This window comes from Trachemys scripta, chromosome 1 (assembly GCF_013100865.1).
Source record: "Trachemys scripta elegans isolate TJP31775 chromosome 1, CAS_Tse_1.0, whole genome shotgun sequence".
NCBI lineage: Eukaryota > Metazoa > Chordata > Testudines > Emydidae > Trachemys > Trachemys scripta.
Genome location: NC_048298.1, coordinates 88466038 through 88478117, shown reverse-complemented (window position 1 = coordinate 88478117; position 12080 = coordinate 88466038). Strand labels below are relative to the sequence as shown.

The 12080-nt window shown below is 49.5% G+C and overlaps 1 protein-coding gene across 3 annotated transcripts in view; it reads right to left on the bottom strand.

Moving 5' to 3' along the window:
* Positions 1-639: 639 nt before the first annotated feature.
* The window catches only part of CENPM (centromere protein M), a 14163-nt gene continuing 2722 nt past the window's right edge, over positions 640-12080 (bottom strand). For 2 of the 3 annotated variants that reach the window (XM_034775105.1, XM_034775116.1), the window contains 4 exons: positions 4527-4625; positions 3266-3345; positions 2678-2769; positions 640-2218 (listed from right to left, as the gene is read on the bottom strand). In XM_034775105.1, the coding sequence (XP_034630996.1) occupies positions 2093-2218; positions 2678-2769; positions 3266-3345; positions 4527-4625 (397 nt within the window). In that variant the 3' untranslated portion in view covers positions 640-2092. The remainder of the gene's footprint in view (positions 2219-2677; positions 2770-3265; positions 3346-4526; positions 4626-12080) is intronic. The other variant, XM_034775127.1, reaches the window with a different exon arrangement.

Genomic DNA, 12080 nt, shown 5'->3' with positions numbered 1-12080 from the left:
GCGAGCTGGCTGCTGGAGACCTCTCCATCTCCCTCCCCACTGTCACGGTGTTAAAAAGGATTGTAGATGGGATTTGTGTGCCCTCTGGGTGTTAGCTCAGGCTCTGCGCCTCCCTAAGTCCTTTCTGTGATGACTGCAACACCCAGAGCTGATTGAACCTGCATTGCACTTGGGACTGGGGCTCTGTATTCATTAGTTCAGTGTGAGGGATCACCCCTCATCCTGGTTTAACTTAAGGGACTTTTTTTTAAGGGTTTTTTTTATTCTAGAAAAAGATTTATTTCCTATTCAGTATGGAAGAGTCTAGACCACATGTTCAGGAAGGCTGTTGAGATGTCTATTAGGGGGTTTATTCCAGTGACGAGGTCTTAGCACCACCTTGTGGATTGAAGTGGTAATTGCAACCCATCTTAAGTATCAGGGGGTAGCCGTGTTAGTCTGTATCTACAAAAACAACAAGGAGTCTGGCGGCACCTTAAAGACTAACAGATTTATTTGGGCATAAGCTTTCGTGAGTAAAAACCTCACTTCTTCGGATTCATCTTAAGTTAATACAACAGAAGCTAAACACGGTGGTAAGAACTCCTGCACTCAGTTTACACTGTTGATAGCACCAGTGTAGCTACACCACTGATGAAAAATACCTACTGTTTTCCCAGCGCACCCACACTATGTAAGTGAACGTTACCAGAGACTAGTTTTTAGATATTATACATTTTATTAACTTAATATTCCAGCACACAGTATCAGATTCATGGTATATTCCCAATACAACTACTGCTATTTATGTCTTGACAAGTATAGTCTGACTTTGGGGTTTATAGGCACATGTAAAATGTTTATAGGCAAATGTAAAAACACGTTATGCAGCATGTTTATAGCCAGGTTAGCCACATTACACCTTTCCACCCATGAAGAAAGAGCAGAGATGGCACAAGATGCAGGGAAGCTAGAGGAATGCAGATTAAGGGCCTGACTTTCAGAGGCACTCAGAAGTTCTGAATGTTAGGCCCCTTGAAATCAAACTTTGTTAGAGAGGAACCATTCTGTGGAGCTTTATTTTTAGAACTAATAATAAAACTCATTGAAGAGTGACTTCTGCACTTTTCTGTGTAATAGACACACTTTCACCACTGCACTGAGCAAATCCATGCCCCCATACACACACCTGGACTAGCAACAGTCCCCCACCTCCTCTGATGCTCTGATATTCTCTGTCCTGTGGAGACTTTTTGACTTGCAATGGCACAACATTGAATGTGACCATCAGACTCATTAGTCAGGTGTGTGTGTGGGGGGGGAGGGGGGGAGTGTTACCTGCCAGGCAATTTGCTGGGGCTATATAACAAAAGATGACCATTCTTTTCAAAGAAAGAAAAAATGCCAAATTGCTGGGCTGTCTCCTTTAAGCCCCTCCTCCCTCTCTGCTTAGATATTTGGGGATTAGAAAGGCTAGGTCAATCTTTCTTTGCATATCCCCCAACTGCTTGTTCATTACTGCCAACTGCTGTATGTATGGCAGCTACTAAACTGGCTTCCTTCCTTTAAGGGGCTTTATGGGTAAGTGAATGTTTTGCATTTGAGAGACGTGCCCTATTTCAATTTGAATACTGCAAAAAACTCTTCCTAATGCTTTCCTATGTTCTCCCTGGTGAAATAGTCCATTGGTACTAGGCAGAGAACAGGCAGCAGCCTTGCAGACTTCTGATACTTCTTCTCCATGACTGCTGTACCTCTGAAGTACACCTACCTGCTATGATACACACTGACCTAAGGACATGGCCATCTCCCACTTCCCATACAGCAATCAGAAGGCTACACAGCTCTTGGTCACTAACAAATGGGGTTAATTCAAACTGGGACCTAGGAGTGAAAGGAGATTCACTAGTACGGCTCCAGCCACTACCCACCAAACAGGAACTAAGCCTTTCCTATAAAGGTAACAAAAGCAAGGAGCAGCATGGGATGAGCTGGCCTCATTACAAATCAACAGAAAAAGCGTCTCAATAAAATTCCCATTTCCGTCTATTTCTGCAGTTTGAAACAGCATCAGAGTGTGGACAGGAAGAATGGCAATGGATTTACATCAAGGTTACTCATCAATGGAGCTTTTCATCAAAGAACTGAAGAAGAGGGCAGAAACCCCTGGCATGTGACCAGCGCAGATCTGCAACATCCGGAGCAGCCGCTGAGCTGTGGCAACTCTGATTCCTTCAGACTGGAAGCAGAGGGAGAAAAAAAAAAAAAAACCCAACCCACAAGTTATTTAAAAATAAAGGGACGGAAATGAAAATCTAGTTGGTGCTGAGGCACAGGCAGGAACCAAAGTTAAGTGGGACCCAGATCAACTAGACATGGAGGTTCCCAAACCTGCTCACCTACTTGTCTAGGACCAGTGGGAAGGAGGGGGCAGAGTCACAAAGATTGAAAGCCCCTTTGAAGAAGTACTGTGGACCCACACCCACTGGTATGAGATTGGGGACGGGGAAGGAGGAGTGAAAGGGGGCAGCAGAGCCACAGGGTTGATGAGGGAAGGTAGGGGAGGTATTCACTAGATTCAGGATGACCAACTATGTGCAAGGGAGCAGCAAGCCATTTCCATTATGCAAGCTCTCTTCCCCCAGCCTTTCAATCAGCAACAGTTGATTAACCCCTCCCAAAAATTAAGCATCCTTACATCCAGCTCACAGAATAGGACAGGGCTGCAGTAGAGGTTTCCCAGTTTCCGGACAGCATTCATCTCTACGCTGCAGTGATTCATCCTACCAACTTCAGAGAGAAAACAGGAAGGCATTAGGGAGAATTTTGCAATATTTCACAGCCCATCCTCAGTGGAGAAGAGAACTGAGGAATGTTTAGCTCCACAAATGATCCAAATCTAGCATACAGCATAGTCCTCATAATAGCAAAGCTCATTCAGGCAGTAATGAGCAGGTCAAACAGAATGGCATTGAGAAAAGTCCATGGGAAGACACACTGCAGTTCTATACAAATCAATCTTGCAATTCGTATCCATGGGGGCAAGGGCAGAAGAGACACCTGATTGGAGGAAATGAAGGAAAGGACCAAGTAGGTCAGAAACATGTTCTGAGCTGGGGAGAAGAGAGGAGATTCAGCAACATTTAAAGAAAAGCTTCTGTGACAAGCTGTTGGCTTGTTTTGTTTAAGGTGAAGAAGCCATTCCAGGTATTTTAAGGAGTAGAAGAAGTGATGAAACACTGGAAGGAGGAGGAGAAAGAAAAAGGTGGATACTCAGCATACATACCACCTGTGATGAGGAAGCACACTTTCCCAAGGAAGAAGTTGGCATCCATGTGTGATAGTGAAGCTTCAACATTCCTAAGACTGATGGAAAAGAAAAGAAAAAAACACATCATATAATCCAGTTAAACCAGAGGTTAGGCTAGTGCTAGTACCGTCACCAGCACACCAGAAAGCCAGGGCAGCACGAAAGGAGAGACTTTCAAAAGGCACGAATAGCAGATGGACATCCACCTCCTACTGAAAGTCAGAAGGACTTGGGTGTAGTTGCCATTTATGCCTTTCAAAGTCTCTCCTCTTTGTGCTTAGATACTAATGATGAGTGCTAGAGAAGCCATGAAATAGACAGAAAGGAGAACAAAACTCAAGAGTAAGAGGATACTGTTCAAATGAATGAATATCTTGGTGGAGATCTTTAAGGAGCCCAAGGAAGTTAGGCATCCAAATCCCACTGGGCATCTAACTCCTTTAGTCTTCTTTGAAAATCCCAGTCCTTGTATTTTATAATGACTTTCATCTGGATGGCTGTCCAGTGTGACCTGTTACTTTTGAAGATCTGTTCGAGTCCAGAATCAAAGGTCACAAATGAAGCGGCTTTGGCAACACTCTTACCTTTCCCAGCAATGAGGTTTTATCCTCATTATAAAAATACAAACAGGATTGGATTTCTCTTTGTATCAACACTGAGGTGCAATGGTACAGCTGAGAGAGGTAAGGGATAAGATAGACAAAGATCAAAGATCATATTAGTCCTGCTGACTGATGGAGCTCCAAATCCCAGAGGGACCTGGTTTAGCAATTCCATCATAAAGAGTACCTGCACACACCATTGACTCAGATCTGACTGTTAATTAAGACTGCCTAGGGTAGGCCAGCTATCAGAACACCGTAACACCCACCACCAACTTGTATGTTGTTTCCATTTTACAGATGGTAAATTTTCAGATTTCATGCACCTGACTCTACATAAGCAGATTACTAGCGTGATCAGAAAGAAATTCCACCCTCCTTGGTATGGCACAGCACTGCACAATTAGGTGTGTTAAAGGAAAGTAGGTCTCACATTATTCATTCATTGCCATAGGCAGGATAACTACTGGAGGAATTATTGATCTGTTCCACAGCAGTGTTTGAAAGCCAATGGCTCCATGCGCTTCTAACCATCACAATGATGCAGCTGCTGGATCAGTTTACCCCAGGTTAAACTGACAACTAACTCCTTCCTCAAGCTCTCCCTCCGCTGTTCCAATCCCTTCTGCATTTACCTGTGTTTGCTTTGCATGTTAATCATAAAGGCAATCAGATCAATCCGGGGCCGGATATGATCTCTCTCAGCAGGTAAAGGGAGGGAGGTCGCCACGTGGCTGAAAGACAAAATAAGTTTGCAGGTTTACCCAAACTGAATAGAGGGGCAAAGCAGAATCCATTTCGCCAGCCACTTACTTAGCTAGAATGGTTAGCAAGAGCAGATTTAGTGCCATGCATTTCAATGGCTATAAGCAGTTGATGAGACTCATTGCTTGGTTAAATGGCACTCCTGGTGTCCCCCCCATAAGTCTATTCATAGTCATTAACAGCCACAATTGACATTTGGTAGCATAAACTTTGTTCCCTCCAAGCTGCTTAATGAGGCCATCCCGTATGACAATAGCATTCTCCAAGGATTCGTACTGTACTCTTCCCTATAAAAGCCCTAGCAAGGTGTGACGAACTGGGCCGTCCTCACTGTGGTCTGTGAATGCTGACAGGGGAGTGTGCTGGGATAATCTGCATTGGAGGATGGGATCTGCCCGGGGCGCATTCCTGAGTGTGTAACATGAGAACCCAGGAAGGGTTTGAAGGCCAGGTGACTCCTGAGCCCGGGAAACTGAAAAGGCTGTGGGAGGGGTGGCTAAAGGCAGAGTGCTGGAAGCAGGCTGGAAGGAGGCTGGAGAGATGGCTGGGAGGCAGAGATGGCTCTGACCCCCCAAGGGGGGTGGGCTGGCATGGCCGGGGACCCCAAGATGGACCTAACTGAGGGGGGCCCTGTTGTCTGTGCCTGCAAGACCTGTCTTGGACTGTATTCCTGTCATCCAAATAAACCTTCTGCTTTACTGGCTGGCTGAGAATCATGGTGAATCGCAGGAAGCCGGGGGTGCAGGGCCCTGAGTTCCCCAATACTCCGTGACAACTGGTGGCAGCGGTGGGATCTACTGCACCCCGTGGACGGCGCTTCCTGCAGTAAGTGACTGGGGAGCAGTAAAACGAAGGGGGATTGACGGGGACCAGGCGTGCTGAAGAGTGAGAGAGAGACGGTTATTACCCCTGGGAGTGTGTGACCAGCGAGAAGGACTTTTGCAGTAACAGGGTCCCCCGGGGGGATCTCAGCGAGTGGTCCCAGGGGCGGAGGAGTCTGCAGCTCGACCCTGGCAGAGAGGTGGTGACCTCGAGAAGGGCTGGCACACTAGGGGGCCCCCTGGGAACTGTGGGGAGCTGTGAGCACACAGGCCGGTGAGTGGCCAGCAGGAAGATGTATGCCAAGCGGCTTAAGAGCGACCTGGTGGAGCTGTGCAAGCAGAGGCGGCTGCGCATTGGGAGGCTCACCAAAGAACAGCTCATTGCCCAGCTGGAGGCGGAAGATCGCGCGAATGAACTGATCCCTGTGTCTCAGGGAAGCAGCCTGGCAAATGCAGCGCAGGCACCAGTGTCTGTCCCAGCTGGGAGTGGTCAGCCGGCTGCTGAGGGCTTCCCGAGACCCCTCCTTCCTATGCCTAGGGGAAGGGTGGGGAGGAGCCCAGCAAATACCGAAGGCGCCGTGACCCCCCCGGCCAGCAGGGGATCCCCCCAGCGAAGCCCGCCGGCCAGCAGAGGATCCTCCTCCCGGCGACGTTCGGCATCCGTGGAGCGGAATTGGCTGGAATGGGAGAAAGAGCTAAAACTGAGAGAGCTGGAGGATCGTGAACGACAGAGACAGCATGAACGGGAGGAGAAAGAGAGACAGCATCAGCGTGAAGAGAGACAGCGTCAGCATGAACGGGAGGAGAATGAGAGACAGAGACAGCATGAAGAGAGACAGAGACAGCGTCAGCATGACCTGGAACTGGCGAGATTGAAGGGCAGCGAACCCCCGGCTGCGGTGAGTGAGGGGGGACCCGGGACGGCACGGAGCTTTGATAAGTGCATCATGGCCCCATACAAGGAGGGGGAGGACATGGATGACTTCCTGGAGGCCTTTGAGACGGCCTGCGAGCTGCACCGGGTTGATCCCGCGGACAGACTCCGGGTCCTTACCCCCTTACTGGACCCCAAAGCCGTGGCATTGTACCGCCAACTGGGAGAGGCAGAGAAAGGGGACTACGAACTATTCAAAAAGGCCCTGCTACGTGAGTTTGGGCTGACTCCTGAGATGTACCGGGAAAGGTTCCGGAGTCAGGATAAAACCCCTGAGATCTCATATCTGCAACTAGCCGTCCGCATGGAAAGATACGCCAGCAAGTGGGCTGGTGGGGCCCAGACGAAGGAGGACCTGATTAAACTGCTGGTACTGGAGCAACTGTATGAGCGGTGCCCATCCGACCTGAGGCTGTGGTTGGTGGACAGAAAGCCAGAGAACCCGCGACACGCCGGGCAGCTGGCCGATGAGTTCGTAAAGAGCCGGTCAGGAGATAAAAGGGAGGAGTCCCAAAGGAGCAATCCCACCACAACGCAGAGAGAGAGTCACCATGGGACCTCCCCGTGGGAAAATACAGAAAAACCCCATCAGAGGGGAACATCCGGCATCAGGACCATCCGACCCACTCAAGGGGACCCATGGGACATGGGCTGCTACCACTGTGGCCAAAAGGGCCACATACGGGCCCAGTGCCCCAGGCTCAGGGACAGACTGAGCAGGCCGAACCCACAGAGGGTTGACTGGGTAGAGACCCAGCCCGGCGAGAGGCAGCATTCCCAGGGAAGGGGGGCTGGCAGAGTACCACCTGCTAAGGAGGGAGGAGAGCCCCAGGCTAGCTTCTCTGGGGGGCCAGATGCTCCGGATTCAAAGTTCTCCGTTTACAGGGTTGGCGCGGGGCTGTCCCTGCGGAGCGAGTGCCTTGTTCCCCTGGAGGTGGATGGGAAGAAAGTTTATGGTTACTGGGACACGGGCGCAGAGGTGACACTGGCCCGGCCCGAGGTGGTGGCCCCAGATCGGGTGGTGCCCAACACCTTCCTGACCCTGACCGGGGTGGGCGGGACCCCATTCAAGGTTCCCGTAGCGAGGGTACACCTGAAATGGGGGGCCAAGGAGGGCCCCAAGGACATGGGAGTGCACCACCATTTGCCCACTGAGGTGTTGATGGGGGGGGACCTAGAGGACTGGCCAAGCAGCCCCCAGACCGCCTTAGTGGTGACCCGCGGTCAGAGCCGGCGAAGGGCACTGCGCCCTGGCCTTGGGGGGGGTGCCTTGCCTGAGGCGCAGGACCCTAACCTGGTGGGGAGGGAACGCCCAGGGACGCGGCTCAGGGAGGCTGCAGCTTCGGACCCAGCGGGCGAGAAAGAGCAGGTGGCCATCCCCGTCCCAGCTGCTGAGTTCCAGGCCGAGTTACAGAGAGATCCCTCCTTGCGGAAGATAAGGGACCTGGCCGACCTCAATGCGGTACAGACCATGGGACGAGGTGGCCGGAAAAGGTTCCTGTGGGAGAAGGGGTTCCTGTACCGAGAATGGGCTCCCCCAGGGAAAATGGAGTCAGGGGGGATCAGGAGGCAGCTGGTGGTACCCCAGAAGTATCGCCGCCAGCTACTGTGCCGGGCCCATGACATTCCCCTCGCAGGGCACCAGGGAACCTGGCGTACCCAGCAGAGGCTGCTACGGAGCTTTTACTGGCCTGGGGTCTTTGTTACTGTCCGACAGTACTGCGGATCCTGTGACCCCTGTCAGAGGGGGAGGAAGGCCTGGGGCAAGGGGAAAACAGCTTTAGGACCCTTGCCCAGCATAGAGGAGCCTTTTCGGAGGGTGGCCAAGGTAAAAAGGGCGGCTCTAAACCAAGAGAGCCCAAAGCACAGACCTCCAGACTGGAGCGCTGGGAGAAGACCACAGCCCAGTTGGAACCCCAGAGGTATGGGGGTGGGAAAAGGGCACAGGCCGCATAAACCTTCCCACATGCGAACTGCGAGTGCCATCAAGCACCCCCAACCTAAGGGGGGGTGTGAAACTGGAGGGGCCTGGTGTAATTCTCACCAAGGAATGGGAGGGATGCGGGGGCATCCATGGGAACGGGGGTAGGTTCGAACTTCCCCGGGTCACTGGCTAAAGTGACCCTGCTCAGTTCGGTCTCGAAGGGGGGAGAGATGTGACGAACTGGGCCTGTCCTCACTGTGGTCTGTGAATGCTGACAGGGGAGTGTGCTGGGATAGTCTGCATTGGAGGATGGGATCTGCCCGGGGCGCATTCCTGAGTGTGTAACATGAGAACCCAGGAAGGGTTTGAAGGCCAGGTGACTCCTGAGCCCGGGAAACTGAAAAGGCTGTGGGAGGGGTGGCTAAAGGCAGAGTGCTGGAAGCAGGCTGGAAGGAGGCTGGAGAGATGGCTGGGAGGCAGAGATGGCTCTGACCCCCCAAGGGGGGTGGGCTGGCATGGCCGGGGACCCCAAGATGGACCTAACTGAGGGGGGCCCTGTTGTCTGTGCCTGCAAGACCTGTCTTGGACTGTATTCCTGTCATCCAAATAAACCTTCTGCTTTACTGGCTGGCTGAGAGTCATGGTGAATCGCAGGAAGCCGGGGGTGCAGGGCCCTGAGTTCCCCAATACTCCGTGACACAAGGTTTCAGGAACTGTGTGCTGTTAGAGGTCCATCTTTCAGATGAGATGTAGACCAGAGTCATTAGTGACAGCAGGGTTGTTTTTTGTTTTTTAGTTGTCAGAAGGAGGGTGATAGCCCTGGTCTCCTTGATCAACTTCAAATCAAGTAGCTGTCATGGTCTTGTACCAGATATGGACTGGCTACAGAGTTTACTTCTGAGCAAACTATACACCAAATGTGTTCATCATAGGATCCTTTAATGCTCTGCCAGCTATGGCTTTGGTTCGTTTAAATAAGATATTTTACGCATAGCACACCTAACAGAACAGCATAATACAGTTTGTCTTTCCATTACAATAGTTACATTTTAGGGGCCTAAAATTTCTCATGTAACTACAGTTGAATGAAGCACTGTATTTACTTGGCAACACTGCATGTGTGTAGGATAATGTCAGTAAATAGTGCTTTGCATTCTACATCAGAGTCTACTTCAGTAGCACATGACTATCCTGTAAATCAGTGGTTCTCAAACTTTTGTACTGGTGACCCCTTTCACATAGCAAGCCCCTGCGTGCAACCCCTCCTTATAAATTAAAACCACTTTTTAAATATATTTAACACCATTATAAATGCTGGAGGCAAAGTGGGGTTTGGGGTCGAGGCGGACAGCTCGCAACCCCCCATGTAAGAACCTTGTGACCCCGTGAGAGGTCCCAACCCCAGTTTGAGAACCCCTACTGTAAAGTACCTTGAGGCTCTGTAAGTTAGGAGATACAGTATTTTTTTATCTATGTATCACAGAGAGAGTGTAGCATCTTCCCAGTTAAAACTTCTAACCAGCTCTCTATGGTATATTTAATGATAACCACCCCTGCAATGTTCAAAAAGTGATCTTTTCGGCTTCCAACAGAGTGTGTTTTATGTGTGGCTAAGGGAGAATCTTTTTGGCCATATTTTGAAAAAAAATGGAAGTCATTTCTGAGATATGACAGTTTAAAAGTCAGGGGTGAAAACTATCTCTGGAAAATACTTTTGTTTGTAACACCATTTGTCAAAAATAATTTGGCTTAAAAACTTCAGATGACATTTATGGAAAAGTTCAGGGACAGATCTAGTGTCTTTTATCATGTTTAAGAAGTGGAGCTGCACATTTTGGAAGGTCTCCATGACTGAATTACAATCAGAATGGTTTGGAGGTCCCCAGCACAGTTGATGATATCTGGCAAATCTTGTACCTTTGTAACACTTACATCTTATAGGTATTTGCTAAGTGAGGCAAAGGTATAAAGTTAAGGCAGTAATGCAGTGGTCTTACAGGTCTTGATGCTTGTAGGTCAATAGCTTAGCTAAACTAATTAGGGCATAAGACCCAAAAAACTTTAAGCATAAGTAGCTAACAAAGACCAATCATAGATCATAAGATATCACAAGACAGAATGTGGTAAAGACTAAACTGCTGACAGGTAACCACAAGATGCTAGTTTATATCAGCTTGAGATATTTTAAGCTAGAGACATCAACAGATGTCTGACCACAAGAATGCCATGTAACCTGGCTGTACCCTGGCCTGTGTGCCTGGGGAGATGCCAGGGTGATGACCATTGATGATGGTGATGACAGTGAGGGGGAAAGACGATACCTAACACTTCAGGTTGTTCTGCAAGGGATGGTATAAGTATAGGGATGCTCCACTCATTCTGTATTATATCTACCTACCTTGCTTAGTTGGAGCATTTGTGATTTTGCTGATTGTATTAATAAAATTATTACAAATACAGAAGGTTTTTCCTAAGTGTGAGTGTTGTCATTGCTGTCTGTGCACATTGGAGCTCCCAGCTGAACAGTAATTCTGATAATTACTTGGCCTAACCTTGGGACAAGAACCTACCAAATTCCAGAGTGCTAATTGTGGAAACTAAATCGGTAATGTAGTTCACCTACAATCAATAGATCAGGCAACACACTTGCCAATGAACTTGAATGGTCCAAACAATGTTATGGATTTTGGAAGTTTCTCAGGAGTTCTGGTGGACAATTATACTGCTCTAGAATCACTAGTGCTGCAGCAGCGAGAGAAATATACCCTTCTCCCAAAAACCCAAGTTAATGCATTTCCTCTTGTGGATATAATTGCCAAAGTCATTACATTAGCAACAAAGGGAATTCCCAGACAGAAGTTATCATTTAAGCTGGAGTTAAAATTCCAAATGCAAATCAATAGCGTGAGGAGGAATAACATAACAAAAGGGTGTGTGTAGGACAAGAATTGTAGCTAGTGGACATTTTACAAGGAAACTTGAAATCTAATCAGTTTAAAGTAGTGTGAGGCATTACACCTGCCTGATTCCCCCTGGTGATTTCAGAGAGTTTCCAGTTTTGGATGAGAAGACCCACACACAGACAAAAACAATCTATTAAGATGCTTATACTGCACCCAGCACTGATCTTCAAGCACCTGGGCTACATATGGGGTATGTCTACACTGCAGCTGGTATCGGGGGGGCAGACAGACTCATACTAGCACACTAAAAATAGCAGCAGGGCTGTCGCGGCACAGGTTGTGGCTCGGGTTAGGCACCCAAGCTCAGACCCAGGTGGCCGTTGCCACACAGCTATTTTTAATGTGTTAGCTTGAGTAGGGTTACCATTCGTCCGGATTCCCCCGGACATGTCCGGCTTTTTGAGCTAAAAATAGCATCCGGGGGGAATTTGTAAATGTCCGGACTTCCCCTCCCCCCACCATGTAGAGCGCGCGCGGCTAACAGGGCAGCTGGCCAGATGGTGCCACTTACATGGGGCTCCGACAGCCAGAGAGAGCCCCTCCTCCCCCCTGCAGCAGAGCTCACTCCCTCCCTCCCTGCATTTGCAGATCGCCTCCGGCAGTCTGGAGTTCCTCCCCCACTCCTCCTCCACTGCTGCCCAGCGTGTGGGGACGAATGGCTCAGGCCATTCCTGAGCAAGTTCACAGAGACATTAGTCGAAGGCCAACAACAAGGGGGCCAGCGGGTTGGAGAAGGGGCAGGGACGTTTTGGATAGGGCAGTCAAGAGACGGGGGGGGGGGG